The following is a 24454-nucleotide window of genomic DNA, read 5'->3' on the forward strand; positions in this document are numbered from 1 at the left end:
AAGTCTTACCATGCAGATTGCACACTGTTTCAGCAGATGGCAATATAGTTGTGCATAATTGACACCACTTCAAGATACAGTCCAGTTTCAGGTTGTTTTGACACACAAATATTTTAAAAGTGACTTTTGCTGCAGGGTCTCCAAAGCTTAAAGTCACCATGTGCCACATAATGAGATCTTCATGGGCCAGTATGAACCAATACAGGCAAGGCTGGCTTTGCCTATAGCCACAGCATTGAGTAAAAATGGGTGTAGACTTTGAGGTTACTTCCAGAAAACCTGTTTATTTTTATCCTGATTTGTTTTCAGTGGGATTAATGATGTTGATTATTTAATGAGCATTCACTCCAATTTATTTGCAGAGAAGCTAGACAATGTTGCGTCAAAGCAAGTGTTATCCCCTGCATTTTCCTGTCACTTTCCTTATTACAAAAAGTCTGGTCTTTTGAGGGAATATGACCTCCCAATCAACTTTAATTACACAACCTGAATTTGATGGTAGTTGATTGAGCCATACCTGAAAACAGCAACAGCCTAGAAGCACCCAAAGTTTATGAACTATCATTTTGGCAGGAATCATGTGCCATTAGTACTTTCATAATAGGCAAAAAAAGGCAAAAATTTCCCCCCTATCTTTTAGCAGGGACAAAGTTTTTTCAGTGGTCATGGACTGGTTTTACACATAAAAGTTACTCACTTAATAACTAATATCATATGATGACTTGCATGAGTAAATGAGATTTCATAGATGAAACAACAGAGATAAAAGCATTGCACCACTTGGATTTGAAAACTATGCTTGCATCTATCAAGCTAGTCCACACATTTTGCCTGAAGTCATTGGGACCCAAGTATGCTGGTGGGACAGAGGAGAACAGGATATACACATACATTTTTCTTGGCCTTGATTGTTTATGGGAGCTTATTGCCATGATTAAAAAAGAGTTTAAATTGTAGATCATGCTTGAGGGTACGTATACAAATGTATTGCCCTTTATCAATATGTGGAATTCAGATCTTGTGAGATTTTCTGGAACAAAGAAATGGTGTTAAAGCATTCTGAAAAGTGAGCTTCTGGACCCCAGATGGAGAGAAAGATTATATTGGAAACTCAAGGATTTGCAGTGTGAGAGATGGATAGATCCCTGTGTGAATAATTACATCACACTGTCATTTAGTTCTTTCTGCTGTTATTTTCTATGGACAGGTAGAACAAGCTAATACAATATGGTATCTAACCAGCAGCAGGACAGACACATTTTATAATAAAGAGGGACGCTGAGATCCCAGTGACAGTGGGAACCAGCGCTGTTTTACAGGGCTCACAACATGGAATCATAGAGTTGGAAGGGGCCACAAGGGTCATCTAGTCAGTGGCGTAGTGTGGGTTGTCAGCACCCGGGGCAAGGCAAGGCAAGTAATTTGTGCCCCCTAACCCGTGGATTTGCGCCCCCTAACCCTAACCCCCAGATGTTGCGCCCGGTGCGGCCGCCCCCCCTGCACCCCCCACGCTACGCCACTGCATCTAGTCCAACCCTCTGCAATGAAGGAATCATTTGCCCAACATGGGGCTCAAATCCACAACCCTGAGATTAAGAATTTTATGCGCTACCATAAATGGGTGGGAATTCTGGTCCCCAGGGTGCTAAAACAAGAAACAGCATATAAAGGGAATTGGTCACTTGTGCATGATTAGCATACAAGACCGAAGGTGAACAAACTGCTCCTGGAGGAGCATCTAGAGATGGGAAGGCCTGGGGAAAAACCAGAAAAGTTGTGGGGGAATATTTCCCCAATTTTTTTTCCAGGCCTTCCCATCTCTAAGCATGATGCGTCCCCCAGCAGAGGTGCGGTGTCCACCACACTCAAATTCCCCGCAAGCAGACCTATAGCAGATGTGCAGAGCAAGTGGCACCTGAGTGAATATGGCCGGACACTTCCACGTGGCAGGTCCTTCCTCTGCCCCGGGTGCCACCCCACAGTGGCGTAGCATGGTGGGGGGTGCAGGGGGGGCCGGCCGCACCGGGCGCAACATCTGGGGGTTAGGGTTAGGGGGCGCAAATCCACGGGTTAGGGGGCGCAAATCCACGGGTTAGGGGGCGCAAAATCCACGGGTTAGGGGCGCAAATTACTTGCCTTGCCCCGGGTGCTGACAACCCACGCTACGCCACTGCACCCCGCGCCCCCTTCGTGCCCCAGTCCTGCGGGGAAGGCCTTCACAACCAAGCGTGGACCAGTTTGCGGACTGGAGCTGGCGGAGGGAAAGCTGAGGAGGGAGCTGTTCCTCTCCGGGGAGGGAGAGGGCGGTCGCGAGCACGGGTGGGCCGGGAAGCCGGGCCCGGGGAAGGCGCTGCTACTGCCTCTGGGCGTCCCATGGTGAGGCGCAGGGCGCTGTGGAGCTCCGGCCTCGCGCTCTTTTCCCCCTCGGCGCCCGGCAGCGGGCGGCGGGCAGCGGCCAAGGAGCGCCGGCAGCCTCGAGGCCTTTGGGGCCAGCAGCAGCAGCAGCAGCAGGAACCGGGCAGAAAGCGCGGCGGCAGCAGCAGCAGCCCCGTCATGGACGACGAGGAGGAAGAAACGCCTCAGGGGAGGTGAGGAGCCGCAGCAGGACGCTGCCAGCGCCGCTTCCCCGGCTGGATTTATTCACATTTCTAAGGCTTGGGGGGGTGGGGGGCGGGATCCGCAGCCCGCTTCGCTTGCGCCGAAAGCCACATGAAACGCATTTCTTTCCTTTCCTTTCGCATGCGAGAAGCAGCCCCCCCCCGGCGGCGCCCCTCCTTCTCCCGCAGTGGGCATGCAGCTCCGCCGGCTGCTAGAATAACTCGGGGTTTTAGGAAGGCGATTTCGCGCCGCGATTTTGGAGCCCCCCGACCGGGCATCGTCGGCTGAGGCGAAGGTGCCGCGTTGTGCTCTAAGGCTGCAATACCTAAGGGCAAACCCTGTGCCCCTGCTTCCGAGTAGACGCATAGAGGGCTGTGCAGGAGTTGTTGCCTTCTGTGGGACTTCCTTCTGAGGAAGCTTCGATCAGGTGGGTCTGGCCGCAGGTGCAATTTGCTGGAGTCCCGTTGGAGTCCCTGATCCAGCATCGCAATATGTCACTTGTGAATGTTGATCATGTGGAATAGAACCTGGAAGTGAGATGATTTTAAATTAAGCTTCCCATGCATTGGGGCTCTTTTCCACAACTGAAAAAGGGCATTTAAGCTGCTTGTGCATTTGTGCAACATCTGGATGTTCATGCGGGCTAGCTAGACTGAAGAGAGAAATAAAATGTATGCTCATTCTTTCTTTCAAATGAAAGATATGTTTAAATCTTTTTGTGTGGAAGTGCCCGCAGGTTTTCCATTTAAATGATAGTCTCAAAAACTAAGAGCTACTTTTTATGAGAATTGCAAACGGTAGATGTGCAAAAACTGATTTAGGCACCACTTGTGCAAATGGGCTAAATTGATATTCTTGTCTTTACTGGGTTGTGGGTGGGGCTGCTGATGATGCCCATGATTTACGTGTGTCTTGTCACTTCCCAGCCATCTGTTGTAGTATCAAGCCCTTGCTGAAGTTCTTTGGACATACTGTGCAATCAAATGACTAACACGTTGCCTGAGTGAGGGCCTCCCACACTGTCAGTTTAAATGGAATGCAGTTGAGGTACATGGCAAATCAGCATGTAGCTTGCTATCACATTGGAAGGCGGTTTGCAGATGGCACCTTTGCTTTACAAGCAGGTATAGCAATCTTTGTGTTTTAGAAATAGCAAAATAGTTAAACCTTTGTCACCCTTTAATTCAGCATTTATGGATCTCTGTTATTTGCATTTACCAGGGATGAATTAAGAGATTACTGCTGCGATCTGTGAAAATCAGGTGACTGCAAATCGTTAGTGTTTTTTAGAATTGGAAGACGGTGTACTGAAGACAGTTGCTAAAGTCTCTCTCTTTGCCATCGGAGGCTTACCTAATTTGAGCTGTGTGCCTCATCATGTCTTGGGCCTCTTTAAGGGCCACGTCAGGGCTTGTAATATTTTACAATTCACTTGTTCATTTTGCAGATTTCTATGAATGGGCAACCACTTTGAGGGATTCTTGTAAGGGCTACAAAGAAAATAGATTATGCCCAATTGAGATATTAGCATACATTGTGTCCAGCCCCGTCTTCCCCTGGGAAGATCTGTCTCATTTTTAGCTGGTGAATCAGACTGGACTGGAGATTGAAAGCCAGGCAGATCAATTCTGTTGCTATACTCCTAGCCTTCTCCCTCATTGACATGGAAATGTGCTGCAGCAGTCTTCAAAAAGCATGTTATATAATCCCTCTCTTCCAAATTTGTATGCCTTGCAGCACTGATTTCTTATTTAACGTTTGCACATAAAAACAATATCCTGTGGATTGATATTTGTTGTAGGTGCAGATCTTCAGTAGGGATCAGCCTAAAATAATCTGGAGTATTTAAAAATGAACTGTGTTCTGCAGAAATATGTTTCAATGTCTGGCAACTGGCCCTATTATTTAATGTGTCTTGGGTTGCATATGCTGGACAGCTTGCTAGCAATCGCTCTTAAATAGTATCAGTAAACACTGGTGTAAAAAAGTAGTATGTTGTTTAATGTGAGTCTGATTTGTTTCTGTTCTTTGTATGCTGGGCAAATAAATGCAAAGGAATATATAAAAAAATAAAAAAATTGTCCAGTAGCACCTTAGAGACCAACTAAGTTTGTTCTTGGTATAAGCTTTCGTGTGCATGCACACTTCTTCAGATATACTGAAACAGAAGTCACCAGACCCTTATATATAGTGGGAGGGTGGGGTGGGGTTTTTCTCAGAAGGGTAGTAGAAGATGGGTGATTGAGTCAATGGGTATGGTAAACCTGTTGACGACTGTTAATGACTGCAATTAGTATGTAATGAGACAGGAATCCTATTAAGACAGATCTTAATAGAGATGTTACCGGGACACGGGTGGTGCTGTGGTCTAAACCACAGAGCCTAGGGTTTGCCGATCAGAAGGTCTGCAGTTCGAATCCTCGCAATGGGGTGAGCTACTGTTGCTCGGTCCCTGCTCCTGCCCACCTAGCAGTTCGAAAGCACGTCAAAGTGCAAGTAGATAAATAGGTACTGCTCCGGCAGGAAGGTAAAAGGCGTTTCCGTGCGCTGCTCTGGTTCTCCAGAGGCGGCTTAGTCATGCTGGCCACATGACCTGGAAGCTGTACGCCAGCTCCTTCAGCCAATAAAGCGAGATGAGCGCCACAACCCCAGAGTCGTCTGTGACTGGACCTAATGCTCAGGGTTCTCTTTACCTTTTTAATAGAGATATTGGATGCCTGTCTCATTACATATGCTAATCATCTGCATACTATCCCTTGCTTTTTCCTGTAGGACTAATGGCAGTCGTTAACAGTCGTCAACAGGTTTACCATACCCATTGACTCAATCACCCATTTCCTACTACCCTGCTGAGAAAAACCCCACCCCACCCTCCCACTATATATAAGGGTCTGGTGACTTCTGTTTCAGTGTATCTGAAGAAGTGTGCATGCACATGAAAGCTTACACCAAGAACAAACTTAGTTGGTCTCTAAGGTGCTACTGGACAATTATTTATTATATATATATATTTCGACTGATCAGACCAACCTGAATCTAAATGCAAAGAAGTAAAGGTTCCTGGACTTGATATAAAAGGATTAGTTAATTGTGGTACGTTCAAATTATACTAAATAAAAAAATTCCTTCCAGTAGCACCTTAAAGACCAACTAAGTTAGTTCTTGGTATGAGCTTTCGTGTGCATGCACACTTCTTCAGATACCTGTGCACTGCTCCGGCAGGAAGGTAAAAGGTGTTTCCGTGCGCTGCTCTGGTTCTCCAGAAGCGGCTTAGTCATGCTGGCCACATGACCTGGAAGCTGTACGCCAGCTCCTTCAGCCAATAAAGCGAGATGAGCGCCACAACCCCAGAGTCGTATGAGCTTTATCATGCATGCACACGAAAGCTCATACCAAGAACTAACTTAGTTGGTCTTTAAGGTGCTACTGGAAGGAATTTTTTTATTTTGACTATGGCAGACCAACACGGCTACCTATCTACTACTCAAATTATACTGTTTGCCATTTGTATATATGTTTTAATGCGAAAAGAGGTATGCACCTTCCTCAAAGACAACCTTCAGTAGTGTTTCTCAAACTTAATAAAATAATTCCCCCTTCCTCTCAAAAAAAGATTTTAAGTGTTGACCAGAAAAATGGTTCTGACTCTCAAAGGAATGAAGTCCTGTAACAGCCTCCCAAAGAAACATCAAAGGAACTACTAGCTTTTTAGTTTTAAAACTGTGAGCATGAGTGAGAGATTTTGTTTAATTTTGATATGCTGTCTTGCGATTGACAAGAAAAAAAAGTGTTCTGCCCCTAAAACTTGTAGGAGTTACTGCCGCTGTAGACTGAGATCCTGGACAGCTGGGCTGATTGCAAAGGGCCAAGGGGCTTTGCATTTAGACCCCACTTTGCAGGGTGTTCTCCGTTCTGTTTACTTTAGTTGCTGCATTTTGTTTCTAAAGGAAATTTGCCCTATGAGCTCACTTGGCACGCTTAGCCTTGTTTCCTCCTACATGCGAAGAACAACAATCTAGATGATCACAGGCTGTGTTTTGTTACTGGTTGCACCAATCCATTGGGAATGGCTGTTTGGATGTGGAAGATCTTCCATCACTATTCATGATTGAACTTGTTAGCCTTTGGAGTTCCTTCTGTCCTCTTGGGATTCATGTTTGTTTCGATTGTGGGTGCATGAGTTTCTACAGAGAGCATGATGCTCCGGTAAATGAGTTTTAGTACAGTATTACCTTGGCCGGGCAATCAAAGCCTCAGCTTCTGTTGTTGAATTTCCCTCCTAGCATTCTCTGCCTTTGCTTTTTTCAAGCCTGTCATCGTACATGTACACTCTGTGCCCTGCTTCTATTTTGACATCTCCCCCTCCCCGCCCCTCTCCATCTTTCATACCTGCCGTTGACTGTATAAAACCTTCTCACTGCACATGCTTTAAAGATGATAGAGCACGGTGACAGTTTGCTCCAAAATAGATGAGCAATGGCAGGGCCGGCCCACCCATGAGACATGGGGAGGAGACAAACCTCAGGTAGCAGGATCCACAGGACACACATCATTTCGCGACACAGTAATTCAGTTTTACTACCAAACTGGAGGTGGAACTAACCCCCTTCCAGCCCCAGGAGAAGCACACACTTGCACACTGCAGACGACACACCAATGTGTCGCAACACAGAGTTTGGAAAGCTCTACTCTAGGGTTGCCTGGGCTCTCTACTGCCCAGTGTGATTCAGAGTGCCCGACCCCCCATGGCCTTTGATTCCCACTACAACCATTGGGTAAGGTTGATTTGACACTCCACCGCTGCCCCCACTCCTGGTGTAGAGCTTCATTATGCTTTTCCCCCTGGAGAGGTAAGGGCAGTGCCACTTTCTGGTTCAGTGATCAGTGACCCTGATCAGTGGTAATGCAAATTGCCCCTCCCTCCCGGTGCTGCCCTGTGGATTGTAGGCAGGGATTCCTGCTCGCTTGCCTGTGTAAGCTGAACCCTCAATTTCATCCATCCATGGCTAGGATCTCCCCCCAGTGTGTATGTTCATGAGAAGTGGACTTGACAGGTCCCATGCAAAATGTCACAACAATGGGTTTGAGGGACAGTGGACTGGCCCCCTGCTGAAAAAGTTTGCTGACCCCTCTATTAAAAGGTTCCTTGACCTATGTGATTCTACAGTAGATCAGGCATAGGCAAACTCAGCCCTCCAGATGTTTTGGGACTACAACTCCCATCACCCCTGGCTAACAGAACCAGTGGTCGGGGATGATGGGAGTTGTAGTCCCAAAACATCTGGAGGGCCGAGTTTGCCTATGCCTGCAGTAGATTCTCAGGCCGTGTTTCTATATCTGTCTGTCTGTCTGTCTGTCTGTCTGTCTATCTATCTTTTTATTAAATTTGTTTTACCATTTAAAATACTCATTTTACATCCTTAAGATATCAGTGACTTCCCTTCTCTTTCCATGGTTCATTTTACATTTCATAAATCACTGCATATTTCAGTATTCCATTATTGCATCCATCAAAACTTATTTACACTGTTGATTTTCTCTTAATGCTGACAGAGTTTTCAGCTGTACACAATTATTTCCCATATATTTGATAAACGTTTCCCAATCTTCTTTAAACATATGTTCTTCTCAGGCCGTGTTTCATTCCAAATGCCTTGAACCTTCTGTTGAGCTTCACAGTATTGTTTTTTTTAAAAGCATCATTCATAATTGCAACGTATTTTCCACTTGATGCCTAAAGCAATCTCATCACTAAAAAGCAACAAAATGAAAAGGATGGGGAAGAAAATGCATTATGCCTGTCAGAGCCTAAGTGGTTAAAGTTGCTGGAGACATTTCCTTCACAGAGTCTATTTTAGACCTCTCACATTAGTTTGAAACAAAAGCAACCAATGCGTATTTTGCTTCTGAGGATTCTCTTGCTAGCCGGGGTCTCAAGGTGACTTGTTTTGTGTATTAAGAAAGAAGAGAAGCTGCTGAGTGCTGGTTTTTCAGTCACGCTTGCTGGCAGAGCCTTTTCCATTTTGGCCCATTGGGGAAGCACTGAGAGTAACAATTCAGAATATAAACTTGACCTTCTCCAACTGTGGCATGTTCCCACAGTGCTTCATGCCCTACCAAGCTTCTGGAAGGGCATCAAAGAAATTGCAGGGCAGTTTCTGTGATTATAAAAATGGCAGAATCATGCTTTTTAAATTGCAAGTTGCTGCTGTGACCTGCTGTTCCCCCTTCTGGTATTAATTGAAAAATGAAAATATTCATAAAAGAAACATCTGGAACAACTCGAAGACTATGGTCCTGCAGCTGCTGGCATTTTAGTGGGATTTCAGTGTGCAGAACTGAGTGCATGGTTGCCGTTTAGGCATTGTACGATTCGAAGTTTAACACTACTGTTAATCTGTCTCTGAGTTGCATAAACTTTCGCTTTCAATCTCATTTTGAAAGGGGGCTATTCTCCAAAATGAAAGCATTAGAAACAGGAGGAGGGAGAATATTTGGAAATGTTGCATTGACTCTCAAATGAAAGTGATTACGATATTTATTATTTTAATTGAAGGCCTATAGGAAGATCTCTTTTTCAGCTTCGTGTCTCATATATTTATATATTTATGGTAGCTGATATTATACCTCTGTTCACTGAGTCTCAGTGAAAAGAAAGCTGTACTGTGTTAAGTTCTTCACAGTCCAAAGGTACCTGCATTCCTTTCACACACATACTATGTGGGTTATCAGTCATATTTACCATTCGCTAACACGCACCTTTAGACCACACACACCTAGGGTGTAACAGGAAGCAGGCTGGTTGCTTTTTCTCAGGTATCAGGTTGCAATACTTGCTTTTCATAAGAGATGCAAAATATATTGCTGCCTCTGGAGGAGACTCAAATACCTGGATGCATGACTTGCAATAAGTTGGAGTCCTTAAAATATAGTTACTGTCAGTTTGCCATCTCAGGGTGGGGGGAAATCTCATGTTGAGAGAATAAACAGTCTACTTGTCACGGTCTTGGTGTGCATGTAGGGAGATCAAGTACCATTGTATTTACAGAACAGAAAAAAACTTTGGGATGTGTAGACCTTGGGCTGCTGACCTTTACACTGGCATTCATAAATTGCATGAATCTGCTCATACTCCTCACTTAGCATAGCCCTTTGGCTTTTGCATCTTTTCGTGCTGCTGTTCAGCAGGTAGCAAAATAGAAAAGCCTCTGTCTTTCATAAATGGTGGTATATTCCTTTTTCTTGTCTATTTCCCTACGTAGAAGTTATATACCGGTAGCAGATGGAACTCTTTAAATTCTATCTTCCATTCCCTTCATCCTTCAGAGGACTCATCAGAGCAATCTTTTATCCATGAATTCAGACTGCTGCACTGGCAGGCCTAGTTTATATGGAGCACTAGGCAAAAGTATAAAACTGGTCCTACGGGATGAAAAGATGGGGTGTACACTGCTAAGCCCCACCTTCTCTCACACATGCTCCTGTATGCGCATGGCCAAGCCGTCCCATTTTCATGGAGTATTAAAACCTGTTTTAAAACTATGCACTTGCAAAATAACAACTATGGAGCCCTGGGGCAGGCATCTGTGTCTGAGGCCACGACATGCCTTGTCTCGGCATCCCAAAAAACCGGAATGAATTGTAGTGTAATGATTTCATGCCGTGGGTTGTTTAAAGAAATACATGTTAAGAGCCAAAGGGAATATATAAGCTGGAAGAGACCTTTATAGCTACAAGAAAAACTTGAAAGAATGGTCTACATTTTAGATGTGCTGATGTACTATTAAATGTTAAGGAAAACATGTTTCTTTTGAGCAGAATACCGACTAATGCCTTACAAGTCTCAGCAAAGCTGCAGAATAACTACATATGGAGCCACGTGGCTGTGGCCCTCTCCTCACCTGAGCTGTCACCTGCCCATGACATCACAATTTCACTTCCCTACAGCAGCAGGAAATCTTGAGCAGGTGGTGAGGGAAGGCTCAGAATACTAAAGTGTATTTCTTCTTAACATTGATTCTTCACTTCTTTTATTTCTGCTTAAATTTTGCACCAACACAGTCTTAAGGTTAATAGCAAAATGATTGTGAATTATGACAAATCCAGTTATTCACCCAAGCTGGTAAGTACTGTACTGTATGAGAAGAATCATAGCTGTTAACTGAACTCTAGTTTAGATGGTGCTCAGTGGGGGAACCAGATTTCTTAAATCAGCAGTGCAGTGCTAAACATATCTCACTGAGTTGAGTTGGGCTTCCGAACTGGGTACAGTGGTACCTCGGGTTACATACGCTTCAGGTGACATACGCTTCAGGTTAGACTCCGCTAACCCAGAAATATTATCTTGGGTTAAGAACTTTGCTTCAGGATGAGAACAGAAATCGTGCTCCGGCGGTGCAGCAGCAGCAGGAGGCCTCATTAGCTAAAGTGGTGCTTCAGGTTAAGAACAGTTTCAGGTTAAGAACGGACCTCCAGAACGAATTAAGTACTTAACCCGAGGTAACACTGTATAGGATTGCAGTCTAAGAATACATGCCTTACCTTACTGACATCAAAGGATGCACATTCTTTGATATAAAAAAACCTGAATCTGTGTCAGTAGACTACACTGCAAATTACGCTGGACGTGATTTGTGTTCAAGCTGCCCTAGTACTGGAAAGGTACAGTTAAGGTTTGATTTATCTCTTCATGGAAGGCCTGTTCTCAATCTCTAGAACAGGATGAAAGCTAGTTTATATGTAAGAATTATTCTGGACAGGGATATTTGTAGCAACCCTGGAACTGTAATAGGAACCTTGAAAGTATAATGTAGCTGATTAATTTGGTTGAAACCCAGATATTTCATTACTCTCGATTCCCCAACCTTTGTTTTCTCCTGCTCCTCCTTTCACAGCACATTGCATCTCTCACCTGGATACTGCATGAGGTGTTCTCAATTTCTTCTTCTGCGTTTACTCAGTTCTGTGCCATCCTGATGCTGTTTTCCAAAATCCATGCATCTCAGTTCACTGTTTTCTTTTATTTACCCATCCCACTTTCCCCCGCTAGTTTTGAAGTCTTTGTTATCTTTATTTCTCCCCTTAACCAACCTACAACGCAAAGGGTCTTCAGTCCCCAGTTCTTATGACTTAAAAAAGAGAGCTTGATACCTCTGTTCTAATGTACACTTCAGAGCTTAATATACACCTGTCTCTTGACGTCTGATCATTGTTTCAACTATACAGAGCTCTTGGGACCTCACCTGCCCTTTCCGTTGTAAGTAGCCGAATTAGCAACCAAGCCACTGTTTGCTGTGATCTTAATAGGGGACCAAAGAGCTCATTTTAATCAAGCATTTCTGACAGAAGTTCAGAGTGCAGCTGGAAAGCACTTACTTACAACCCCCAATGTTCAAAGTATTTTAAGTCTGGATTTGAAATCTAAAGTCTGAAATAGTAGGTGCAAATGTAGTTCCCCTGTGTGGTAGGTTTGAGGTCCTTTGCAAACCATAAATATTACTCACTGTCAAGGGAAAGATGATTCATCTTGGTAGAAATAACCTTGTTGTTTCTAGGTATCATTGCTGTTTATCATTCCTTGCACCCTCTCCCTAAAGTGTGATGGGAAGTACCCATCAGTTTAAAGTACCACATCCATGGGGAAACTGATTTAGGACATCCTGCTTCTGGTTAATCTCTCTTCCTGTGCTCTCACCTGTGGTTTTCTCCTCCCCACCATCCTAGCCCTGGTCAAGGATCCCTGCTTGTCATAGAATCATAGAATCATAGAGTTGGAAGAGACCACAAGGGCCATCGAGTCCAACCCCCTGCCAAGCAGGAAATACCATCAGAGCACTCCTGACATATGGTTGTCAAGCCTCTGCTTAAAGACCTCCAAAGTAGGAGACTCCACCACACGCCTTGGCAGCAAATTCCACTGTCGAACAACTCTTACTGTCAGGAAGTTCTTCCTAATGTTTAGGTGGAATCTTCTTTCTTGTAGTTTGGATCCATTGCTCCGTGTCCGCTTCTCTGGAGCAGCAGAAAACAACCTTTCTCCCTCCTCTATGTGACATCCTTTTATATATTTGAACATGGCTATCATATCACCCCTTAACCTCCTCTTCTCCAGGCTAAACATGCCCAGCTCCCTTAGCCATTCCTCATAAGGCATCGTTTCCAGGCCTTTGACCATTTTGGTTGCCCTCCTCTGGACACGTTCCAGTTTGTCAGTGTCCTTCTTGAACTGTGGTCCCAGAACTGGACACAGTACTCCAGGTGAGGTCAGGAGTTGTCAGTGCAGATGAAAATGCAGAGTGCTGTTGGATGCAAAGTTATTGCCTGTTTGGTTGATGTGTCTTAGGAATGAACTTGCTAAATCTAACTGCACAGATTGTGAGCTTCAGGAGTGTTAGAATCAATTTCTGGAAGAAGGACAGACCAGCCCCTCCTAACATGTAGGAACTCGAGAATCTGATGCTGTGCATATCAAAGAGCAAGATTCTGCCTGAATCGCAAAAATCTTGCCACACCTGCTTGCTAAAACAAGTTCTTTGTGCATTCTTTGTACAGAAAAATGGAAGAGGCGCTGACAGGATTATTCTGGGGACATTGTTTTGGGCATTAAAAATATTTCAGCTAAAAAAAGATAAACTTTTATATATTTCTTTTTAGTTCTTCACCAAAAGATATGGACGAAGAGCAGCCTTTGTCTCCTTGCGATCAGAATCCTAAAGAAGCAGTACGGAAACGGCAAAATTCTAGTCAAGGTTCCCGGGGCAGCGATTCTTCCAGAACATCCAGAAAAAGCTTCAGACTGGATTATAGGTTGGAGGAAGATGTAACAAAATCAAAGAGAGGTAAAGATGGGAGGTTTATCAACCCCTGGCCAACATGGAAACCTCCCTCTTTCCCAAATATTATGAAATGGGCTCTTACGGAAAAGGACAACAGCAAGGTCCCATCTTCAAAGCAGGTAAACATTCTATAGTTCTATACATCTAGATATGTTTGAAGCACTCTCAATACCACTTCATGTAAATTACTTGTTTACCAGTAAATCAAAGATTTTTGAAGTATATATTACATGCAGTGGTGTTGCGTGGGTTGCTGGTGCCCGTGGCGTGGCAAATGTTGCATCCCCCTGGTGGGCTGGGCAGCTGGGGGGGCAAGTAAATAGATAATGTGGTAAATAGATAAATAAACTATCTGTGCTTCCAGACTGTTGCTATTTTCAGGTAGGATTCAATCACATACTGGTAAATTTAGGTTGTGCAATTATAGTTGACTGGGATGTCTTGCACAAAAAGCCCACTTCCCCCCAAAAGCAGACTTTTCGTAACAGAAAAATTACTGGAAAGTGTGGGATAACACTGCCTTTGTCACTTCACCTAAGAGCTCATCAACATTGCACCATAGAGCCCAGATAAAACAAATTCTGTGGCAGCCAAGAGTTGAAGGCAGCCTTGCACATGGATTGCCTGTCTACTAGTAGATCTCTGAGGGATTTGCAGTAGATCAGCAAGGATTCTGACTCTCAGTTGTTTAACAATAGCAACTAAAAGGCTTTTCTCCTACATTACCCTAGAACTGGGTTTGATTTTTGAGTGACAAGACTGGGAGTATAGTTCTGGTACTGAAAATGAATTCCTAGCCTTTGTATAAGAAGGCAGAGTTGAGTTGCAGCTTCAATTTTATGCTGGCGGTGCATATGCAGTAATTTTGCAGCAGTGCTGAAAAAGCACAGGATGCTGCATTTGCTGTAAAATTCATTATTCTGAGAGTTTCAGTCTTCTTTTTTTAACACAGCACTTTTCTTGGTTTATATCATTACAGAAGCATTACACATAAGCAAGCATAGCTTTGCAATAACAGACGTTTGCTAAGGTGGATGAACATGTAGTTAGGAGTGGGATTTGAATTCCTTGAGTAGTTACTTGCCCCTTCATTCCAGCAAAACTAGAACGAATAATTCAGAACATTACAGATGGAAGAATAATTTTCAATTTTTGTAGCAGTGTGTACATGCATCCCTTGTGTATCCTCTAAAGCCCTAAACAGTTCAAGCACCGGGTCCCTTTAACACCTATTCCCATGTGTTCCATTATGATACCTGAGATCTACTGAGAACATGTTTTTAATTAGGCCTTCTCTGTCAGATTCAGATAGCAAGGCTGTGCAATATGACAGTGTCTCCTGCTGTATATTCACCCAAATTCACGTCTAAACTCCTTAGCAGATGTCCCTGTTCTTGGCTAACCTTCGGAGACCAGCATCAGATTAGAAAATAATGGTGAAATGTTGTTCTCTGCTACTGCAGAGAGCAGGGCTAGATCTAATAGGTTTAAATTACAGAAGGAAAGACTTTGGTTGAATTTGAGAAACTTTTTAATGGTAAGAGGAGTTTGAGAAGTCGGGAGAGGGAGCTCTCCTTTGCTGCAGATCTATAAAGTCTTAAACGGCTCAATACCTCAAGGCCCACCTCTCCCCATAAGAACCAACCCAGATCCTGTGATCATCATCAGAGGCCCTTCTTTGTGTGTCTCCTCTGTGAGAGGTCTGGAGGATAAGCAACACAAGAACGGGCCTTTTCTGTGGTGGCTCCTCACTTGTGGAATGCTGTCCCCAGGGAGGCTTGCCTGGCACCTTCATTACATATCTTTAGGCACCAGGCAAAAAACATTCCTCCTCTCCCAGGCATTTGGCTAATGAAACAATCTATGCCCTTTTAAACTTGGAGGTGGGGCAGTCTTGTTTCATCCTCATCATCATCATTTTATTTGTATGCCGCCTTTCCATAGTTAAAACAATGCTCAAGGCGGCTTACAACATGACAAGATTTACATAATTACCAACATCACAAACGTCATAAACAATAAATAAAACGGATCAAAAAGTACACAACCAAATGGAAAACAATTTCCATATAAATCATAAAATCTAAGACTAAAAATACAGCGTTAATATAAATCACAATTTAAAATGACATACATAAAAAATAAAAGCAATTTTTTAAAAATGGAGTCCTTTCCACCCAGCAGCAGCAGCTGCACTCCTCCGTGGAGCCTGTTAGGCCCCGCCCCAAGCCAGGTGGAGAGAAGCAGGGCAGGGCCCTATAATAAATATTTTTGTGTATTTATATTGTAAGCCACCCTGCGATCCTTAGATGAAGGGCAATATACAGCAACAACAATTTGGAATGCCCTTTGTGTTTGGGAAATGATTTTCATGTTTACTGTTAGTTGCTGGTCATCTCTTTTCTCAATGTTATCTGTCGGTGTTATCTGCAAGCAGAGTTGGACCTTCACCCTCCTATAATACTTCCCTTAACCCAAGCTGCAAGCAAAACTCGTTACCTTGAAATACCAAGGGTGATTCATGCACATAAACAGGGTTCCTTATGTACAACTGGTGCAGATCTGCATCATGCTAATCTGAACTGGCTGGATGCGTCAGATGCAAATGATTCTTGTCATGGTGCACGTTTCTCGTATGCTGGAAGTCTTGCAAATAGAAACCTAGCAAAGCAGGGAGGAGGCTGGCTGGCACCCTTCCCTCTGCTGTGCTGTTTACATTTACAAAGCCTCCTGTGACTCGTGATGCAGAGCCAATGTGTCACTTCCTTTCTGGCTGCCATTGGCCCAGTTGCTTTGAAGTCACTAAGGGCCTGGTAGACAACTGATGGCTTAGTTGCATTGAGGAAATATTTGATGCTGAAGTCCATGAGCAGCATTGGTCTACACTAAATGATGTTCAAGTGTATTTATACCACAGTCTTTAATATTACACCTTGTTGGTGTAGAGCAGGCATCCCCAACCCGCGGCCCTCCAGATGTTTTAGCCTACAACTCCCATGATCCCTAGCTAACGGGACCAGTGGTCAGGGAAGATGGGAATTGTAGTCCAAAACGTCTGGAGGGCCGAAGGTTGGGGATGCCTGGTGTAGAGTTAACAAGACTTTCTGCCTCAAGGGTCCAAGATGGACGAAATACTTGCTCCTTGTGAGCTGGGTATGCTTTCTAATTTTGTGTCCTTGTTTTCTTTTGCTAGGAACTTGACAGAGAGCTTCCAGTACTGAAACCTTACTTTGTTCAAAACCCCGAACTAGCTGGAAAAACCGGAGCTGGTATGCGAGTAACATGGCTTGGACATGCTTCTGTAATGGTGGAAATGGATGAACTTACACTTCTTACTGACCCCATCTTCAGCCAGAGGGCCTCTCCGGTGCAATTTGGGGGACCTAAGCGTTTTAGAGGACCTCCGTGTACTGTAGATCAACTCCCCAAAATAGATGCAGTGATGATCAGCCACACTCATTACGACCACTTGGACTACCACTCCGTAATAAATTTAAATAGTCGCTTTGGCAGTGACCTGAGATGGTTTGTGCCCCTGGGTCTTTTAGACTGGATGCAGAAATGTGGCTGTGAGAATGTAATTGAGCTGGACTGGTGGGGAGAAAACTGTGTTCCTGGTCATGACGCAGTTACGTTTGTTTTTACTCCTGCCCAACACTGGTCCAAGAGGACTGCAACAGATGACAACAAAGTTCTCTGGGGAAGCTGGTCTGTCTTGGGGCCCTGGAATAGGTTCTTTTTTGCCGGAGATACTGGCTATTGTGTTGCATTTGAGGAGATAGGGAAGCGATTTGGACCTTTCGATCTTGCAGCTATTCCCATTGGAGCATATGAACCAAGGTACGTAAGCCAATAAACTGGAGCCTGTGACCCAAGAGACAAAACCAGTTGTAGTTTTATATACAGCACCAACAGTGTGTAAAACACAGGCAGTGTCATAGCCACATTAGCCTACCATGATGCCAAATCACTCCTGCTTCATTTTCCTCTAGTGTGAGCAGTAACAACAAACTACAAACCTTGGCTCATAGCTGTCAACTTTCCCCTTTTCTTGCGAGGAATCCTATTCGGAATAAGGGAATTTCCCTTAAAAAAAGGAAAACGTTGACAGCTATGCCTTGGCTTATCATGACAGCTTCCTTCCTTCCTTCCTTCCGTCCTTCCTTCCTTCCTTCCTTCCTTCCTCAGCCGCAACTGTGAAGCCAAGAACAGTTGACTTCAGATTTACAGTGGTACCTCAGGTTACAAACGCTTCGGGTTACAGATGCTTCAGGTTACAGACTCCGCTAACCCGGAAGTAGTACCTCAAGTTAAGAACTTTGCTTCAGGATGAGAACAGAAATCGTGCAGCGGTGGCGCAGCGGCAGCAGGAGGCCCCATTAGCTAAAGTGGTACCTCAGGTTAAGAACAGTTTCAGGTTAAGAACGGACTTCTAGAACAAATTAAGTTCTTAACCCAAGGTACCACTGTATTTGGAGAGAAACAAACCATGAGCACTGTTTTGAACATCACAGAAAACCAAGGTTCTTGGTTTGTTACTTGCATGAAGGAAGAAGGGCAGTGGGAGTGATACATGCTGCGGATTTATGTTAAGCCATGGTTTATGGCGTACTATGTCACCTGAACGGGGCCAATGAAAACTCACAGTCTTAAAGACAGGCAGGAGGAAAGGCTAGATCTTAATGGGCAAGGGGTAGGTGAAGATTGGCTGCTGGTTTTGTATTATAGGAAAACTAAATGTGATTGAGATGCCTTGTGGAAGATGGGAAATTAGAATGATTGAGATGCAGCTTAACAGATAAATGAGCAATCTCTTTTAGCAATATGGGAGAAGGGAACCAAGTGAGCTAGTAAGAGGAAAAGCTATGCAACAGATTGAGAAGGGCAGTAAGGGAACCTTAACTTGGCCAGTGCATGTCTGTGTAACTGGCAAGGAAAAATGCTCTTTCCCTCTTTGGTAGGTGGTTTATGAAATACCAGCATGTGGACCCCGAAGAAGCAGTAAGGATTCATATTGATGTACAAGCAAAGAAGTCTGTTGGAATTCACTGGGGAACCTTTGCTTTAGCAAATGAGGTAGGTGTGAACTAACCATTTGTGCAGCTGCAGATGTCCATTCAAAATAGTAGCATCTAGAACTGCCTGTTCCAACCTGATAGCAGAAATATCCTTTCTTCTGACTTAAAACAGAAAGTATCATTCACTTACATCCCGGAGTTTTAGTGTATGGGAGAACTGCACATCCTCTGTGTTTTTGTGCCAGCCCTGGAGCTGTGTCCCCTGATTGGAAGGAACATTATCTCAAGAAGAAATGCAGTAGGCAGCATCCTCTGAGGAAAGATAATTCTACTGCATCTCTGTATCAGGTGTGATTAAGTGATCTAATTACATCTGATGCAAAGAGGCAGCAGAATTACCTGCCGTCCGTGGAGACTAATTGGAAGGAGGCAAGGAGAGAATAGTGGGCTGTTTCCTCTGCAGGTGTGTAATTTTGAATGGAGATTTAGTTTGAATGGATTTTTGGTATAGGAGCTCCAACTAATTTAACTATATATAAAAAAGAAGTCATGTAGTGTTATAATTTTTTCTTATGGACCATAGCAGTTTTCAAGGTGTTTCAAATGCTTCAAAGAAAATGGCCTCTGATTTTAGTATTATTTTATAGGCTGTCAATTTTAGTTCTGAAGACAGTCGATTCTCTATACAACTAATTGTGTATTGTCAAAGCTAGGTTTCCCCCCTCAGTTTTTAGTTTGACTTAAATTTTGCTTAGTAGTAAGTCTGAATGTCTTACAGATACTCTGAAGCAAGCGACGGTACTAAAGAAACAATGACAAGGGTGCTTTAAGAGATTGTGTAGAGCTTAGTTGCTCTGTCTTTATGGACTGAATTAATAGTTGCTTTGTGTTAAAGTGACAAAATCATTGGAGGCAATTTCACTTGGTATGAAACTGGTTTTCCTGAATGTGTAACAAAATCATATCTTATCAGTATGCATAGCATATTATATCAGCATACATATGTGCTAGTACCCCAACGTTCTTTGACATTCTAGCGTAATGAAGAAACTAGCCCCCAGTCACCCAGAGAAACCCAGCTAGATGTGTGGGGTATAAATGATAAAATTATTATTATTATTATTATTATTATTATTATTATTATTATTATTATTTACTGGCCAACAACACAGGATGATGCTCTGCAGATGAAGGGGCTGAGCATATGAGACCATAGTTGATTCTTAAAACTGGAATTAGAATCAGAAATCATTAATGTTTATGAAATCCCTGAACTTTCTGGTAGGTGCTTGAGAAGGATTCTGAACCCCACAGATCCCCCACATTTCATGCACTGCTAAGTACAGAGATTCAGAATGTTAACTAGTTCTGCTGGGAAATTTATATGTTAAAAAATTAAAAGGAAGGCCGGTAAGGACACTATTTAAACATTTACTGTCAAAAGGTGGCGTGCACAACTGGAGAGGCATCTCTGTCATAAAATTTATGAGTAGTCCACTGGACTTTGATAAGTCAGTTGTAGCAGCCCAAGGGTTTCATAGAATGTAGGCATTGTTTAATCCTCTCTGACAGTTCTTTTCATTTACAAGTTTGCAGCAAGTAAATGTATTTTGATACAGTGGTACCTCGGGTTACAGACGCTTCAGGTTACAGACCAGAAATAGTACCTCAGGTTAAGAACTTTGCTTCAGGATGAGAACAGAAATCGCACGGTGGCGGTGCGGCGGCAGCGGGAGGCCCCATTAGCTAAAGTGGTACCTCAGGTTAAGAACGGACCTCCAGAACGATTTAAGTTCTTAACCCAAAGTACCACTGTATGTTCTTTCAAACTGGCGTTTGAGCTATTCTTGAATTTACCATGACTACAGTTCTCAATCTGCGGTTGCTACTTATTAGATAACTAAGAATAATACTTTCCAAATGTGGAAAACTAATAACATATTGTGTTGAGTTAGGCTGTTTCTCTCTAAGGCGTTTCCCTGTCCTGCCTTCAGTCCTTTAACTGGAGACTGAAAGTGGACCTGATGCAGAGCATATTCATCCTAATAATGAGAGCCCTGGCTGGACAAGACTAAAGACCCTTATATGCCTATGGGCAGGCTCACAAGCAGGGCACGAGCTCTGTAATGCCCTTCTTTTCATGTTTCTCAGTAACTGGTATGCAGAAGCATACTCCTGACTCATCACTGAGCTGTGGCCCTATGGTTTTCTAATATTTTTTCAGAATATCTGCCTTTGTTGAGCACTTCATACTTTCCCATCAACTTAACTGGAAAGATTGTGCTCACAATCCATTGCATGTGATCATTCACCGGCATGAACCGAGGTTACAAATTGGTTCTGATGTGTGCAAACAACTGCTCTCATGAACAGTTGTAATATCTAAGAAGTTTATTCATGGAAAACATAGCTTTTGTAAGCAGTGTGCAGCCCCAGAGTGCTCTGTCTGGACAAGTTACCACAGCTGCACAGAGCAGTTGATTCATCCTGAAATAGCAGGATCAGTTCAATAACACTTGTTGCCACAAATACAAGGTATGCTTTAAGGGGGTAACCCCATTCAGAGCTTAACAAGGACTTCAGCAGGAAAAGGAAAAGTCTTATTGGATTTCAGTGGAGCCAGAATTCCCCTTAAATTTGCAAGACTAAAGTATGTTCTTTCAAACTGGTGTTTAAGCTATTCTTGAATTTACCATGACTACAGTTCTCAGAATAATACTTATGAAGGTTTTTCACAACAGGCTTATCCAGTCCTGACTGCTTGTTTTCTCCACAGTATTACTTGGATCCTCCTGTTAAACTGATGGAAGCTCTAGACAGATACGGACTGAAAACTGAAGATTTCTTTGTCTTAAAGCATGGTGAATCACGAGACTTAAATATTAACGAGGATGGATTTGAATAAAAATGGGGGGGAAATCAATTTCTTATTAATTGTATCTGGGGTGGGGGAAGCAATTAAGGTTGATACCTTTTTGTAAAATTTTGAACAGGATTTTTAAGATTTCAGGAGTTTGCATACCAGCCTTATAAAATTGCAAGTTTTTAATAAATGAATGAAATAGCACTTGATAGCATTAACTTAGCTGCACATGCCGTGTACATAAGGAGTTAATTGCATTGCCTGTGAAGTCATTTCACCTCTTTAAAACCAGTGCAGGTCACCTGCTAGAGATTAACTAGGGCCACAATCCATAAGACCCAAGAGGACCTGTGAACTAAAGGCTTTCTTGACATAGCAACCCTCCCTCCCTCACTGAACTGCTAAGTGCTTTAACCTTCCCTTTTTAAAAATCGGATTTCTGGTTTAAAAAGTGGGGGATTACACTGAAAAACAAGGCCTACATACACATGAAGATTTGGAGCACAGAGAGTGTAACCTTCTGTTGGATAAAGTGCTTATGTATAGAAATTGGTTTCTGCATGCATTTGACTGCAAGTCTGTTATAGTAAAATCTCCCATTGGCAATGGCCTTCAGGCCAGGGGTCATATGCACACTAGTTTACCATATGCATTGATGTGCTTGTAGGACCCCTTCCTGCCTTGGAGTGTGGTGGGAAGAGCATAGTTAAGGCACTCCATCATTTCCGCCAATGATCTGATCAACAGGCATTGGGTGGAATTAGAAAACTGCAGATAGGTTTTCCTGAAAATGATGGTATGTGTGCATTCATATACCTGGAAGGTCTTGCTGAAATACCATGAATTTTTGGCAGGTGATTAGGATCAAAACCTTCATTTGCATACATCCCACCATCCTGTGAAATGGACACACTTTCTAATCTTTAGCATCCTTACTCAGATGCCAAGCCTGCAGTGATAGAACTTCCTTTCTAGTATGCATGTTTCAGATTGCATATTTTAAAACAGAATCCTAACCATGTCTACTCAGAATCAAGTCCTATTTAATTCAATGGGACTTCCTCATAAGTGGGATTAGGAGCACAGCCTTAGCTACAATTGTTTAACATCAGAAAGGGCTTGGGTTGTTTTTTGGGGGGGATTAGGCTAAAATCTGAAATGATCTAGTTCAGGGGAGTCAAATCTGAAATGATCTAGTTCAGGGGAGTCCAGCATGCATCCTGAGGGCTGCATGTGTCCGAGGCCTTTTTAGCGACATTTGATGCTCCCCCCCCTGCAGCCCTTGTGCTGCCTTCCCAAAGCCAGGTACGTGAGGCACTGGGCTTTGGGAAGGAGGCATGAGGGCTCTGACAGGGTCCCAGAATCCTCCCTCCTTCCCAAAGCATAGTTAGCACTTTCCCGGCTTTGGGAAGAAGGTGGGAGTTCTAGGACCCTGTCAGGGCCTCATGCCTCCTTCCCAAAGCCTTGCACCTTTCTTATTGGCTGTAGAAAGGCAGCAATGAGAGGGTGTGATGGTGACCACATTTTGGCCTGTGCAATAAGGTAGCGTGTGGCCTGCGGGTTCCGTCTCAAAGTACTCTTGCAGCCCACTTGGTGTAAAATGTTGGGTTGTGCTGATCTACTTAAAGATCCTGAAACTACCCTGATGGAAGTGGTTTTGAGTTTTACAACCAATACAGTAGCCACATGGAAAATGTTTTGAGTACTGCAGCATTAGTGTGAATAGTCCCAGCCCACTATCTCCCTTGAGCAGAATGATCACTTAGAGAATGTGCCCTGTGCCTTCGTAGCTGTTGGAAATTAAGAGGATTTTTGATGGTGTCTTCCAACACAACTAGTTGCTAAAAGCACATTTTGAACAAAACACTGACTTTACTGAATGCTTGTACATTTTCAATTGCAAATGTAAGAGCCAAGTTTTGAAATTATAAAATGTGCCTTTTCAAAGAGTTCTAACTACAAAAAAAATGCCTATTTATGTTGCTGCTGGCCAGAATCTCTGTACACTTTGCATTGTGTTGTCACTGTGAAATTGTTCTAGCACAGGCCTGAACACTTCTTGTTTTGAGAATAAGCAAGCTGCATGTAACTGGAACCGTTTGTTCTCTGAAATCTTTATTCAGCTTGTTTTGTTTGTTCTTGCTCCCTGCCGCCAACTGTGGGTTTCAAATGAATTGGTTTGTCAGAATGATGTGGAAAAACATATACAAATTGCTTATAACAATTTAAAAGCATGATATTAATTTGTTCAACATTGTAAAAAAATGGCCAATTATACATGTGTCAAACTAGTAAAACTAATTTACAAAATAAAAGATTTCTCTTGCTCAGAAGTAGTCATATTATTGAATAATACTTTCAGTATCTTATGTTAATATGACTTGAACTCTCACAATAAGAAATAACCATTTAATTTAACTACACTCCTTTTTCTCTCCCAATTTTTCTTTAGTAGGATTTATCTTCAGCTAAAGAATAATATTCAACATACTGTTTGCAGTTTTACATCACTACATACTTGTATTTGCTGTGAAATACAAATGGGAGAGTACTATGGCATGCATTTGAAACATACTACTGGGTTTGAGCTACTAAAACACAAATGCAATGAATTATGGCTTTGGGTACACTGATGTTCACAGCTCACTTGTTGGAGGATTTAAGTTCATCTGTAAGATACTGGGCAGTAACATCCTTTTGTGACTGATGAAATCTGTCATAACCAAGGCTGCAAGGTTTCTACCTCGGGTATTAACTCAACCATACATAAATCTGACCATCTTTGCCAAACAAAAATTCCTTCCAGAGGTGTAAATTTAATTTTTGTGTGCATAATTGCAAGCTATTCTTTTGAGAGGGCTTAAAGTTAAATAGTAAATAAAAAAGCACATAGTCTGATAATACTTACTGTACTGGTATATAAAAACAGGGTATGGGAGACAGCAATGCCAACACATGACAAAACATTGTATGCTCACTGCAAATGCTCTTATACCTGTTGCACCCTTGCAGCTTGCTATACACAAGCTGTTCCTCATACATTTCAATAGAGGAAGTAGTTCTACCCTTATATGGAACTCACATACCACCAAAATATTCTAGCATCAGGTTTTCTCAGCCCTAAGAAGATAGTATAAATG

The 24454-nt window shown here is 43.0% G+C and overlaps 1 protein-coding gene and 2 long non-coding RNA genes across 5 annotated transcripts; 1 reads left to right on the plus strand and 2 right to left on the minus strand.

The window, feature by feature from the left end:
- The first annotated feature begins 2370 nt into the window (after positions 1-2370).
- Positions 2371-21789, plus strand: NAPEPLD (N-acyl phosphatidylethanolamine phospholipase D). Of its 3 annotated transcripts, none has more exons than XM_081211736.1 (5): positions 2371-2588; positions 13252-13552; positions 16627-17273; positions 18395-18509; positions 21228-21789. In XM_081211736.1, exons 1-5 carry the CDS (start codon positions 2374-2376, stop codon positions 21354-21356), a joined length of 1407 nt encoding a protein of 468 aa, XP_081067862.1. In that variant the 5' UTR covers positions 2371-2373; the 3' UTR covers positions 21357-21789. The 3 variants fall into 3 exon arrangements, with proteins under 3 accessions (XP_081067862.1, XP_081067864.1, XP_081067863.1); XM_081211738.1 differs by lacking the exon at positions 2371-2588 and adding an exon at positions 3591-3722; XM_081211737.1 differs by lacking the exon at positions 2371-2588 and adding an exon at positions 10570-10720.
- Positions 14369-16617, minus strand: LOC308596634. Its single transcript, XR_014012588.1, has 2 exons — positions 15933-16617; positions 14369-14535 (listed from the first exon to the last, which is right to left on the minus strand). It is a non-coding gene; the product is annotated as an uncharacterized lncRNA (long non-coding RNA).
- On the minus strand, positions 18704-21155 carry LOC308596702. Its single transcript, XR_014012669.1, has 2 exons — positions 19872-21155; positions 18704-19822 (listed from the first exon to the last, which is right to left on the minus strand). It is a non-coding gene; the product is annotated as an uncharacterized lncRNA (long non-coding RNA).
- Positions 21790-24454: the final 2665 nt, after the last annotated feature.

This window comes from Podarcis bocagei (assembly GCF_964188305.1).
Source record: "Podarcis bocagei genome assembly, chromosome: 10".
Classification (NCBI taxonomy): domain Eukaryota; kingdom Metazoa; phylum Chordata; class Lepidosauria; order Squamata; family Lacertidae; genus Podarcis; species Podarcis bocagei.

What these genes read in the sequence shown, in the direction of transcription:
- NAPEPLD (XM_081211736.1), top strand. Translation starts at nt 2,374, where the DNA reads ATGGTGAGGCGCAGGGCGCTGTGGAGCTCCGGCCTCGCGCTCTTTTCC. An exon ending in AGGTCCCATCTTCAAAGCAG is followed by an intron (nt 13,553 to 16,626) that starts GTAAACATTCTA and finishes TTCTTTTGCTAG; the next exon opens with GAACTTGACAGAGAGCTTCC. An exon ending in ATTGGAGCATATGAACCAAG is followed by an intron (nt 17,274 to 18,394) that starts GTACGTAAGCCA and finishes CCTCTTTGGTAG; the next exon opens with GTGGTTTATGAAATACCAGC.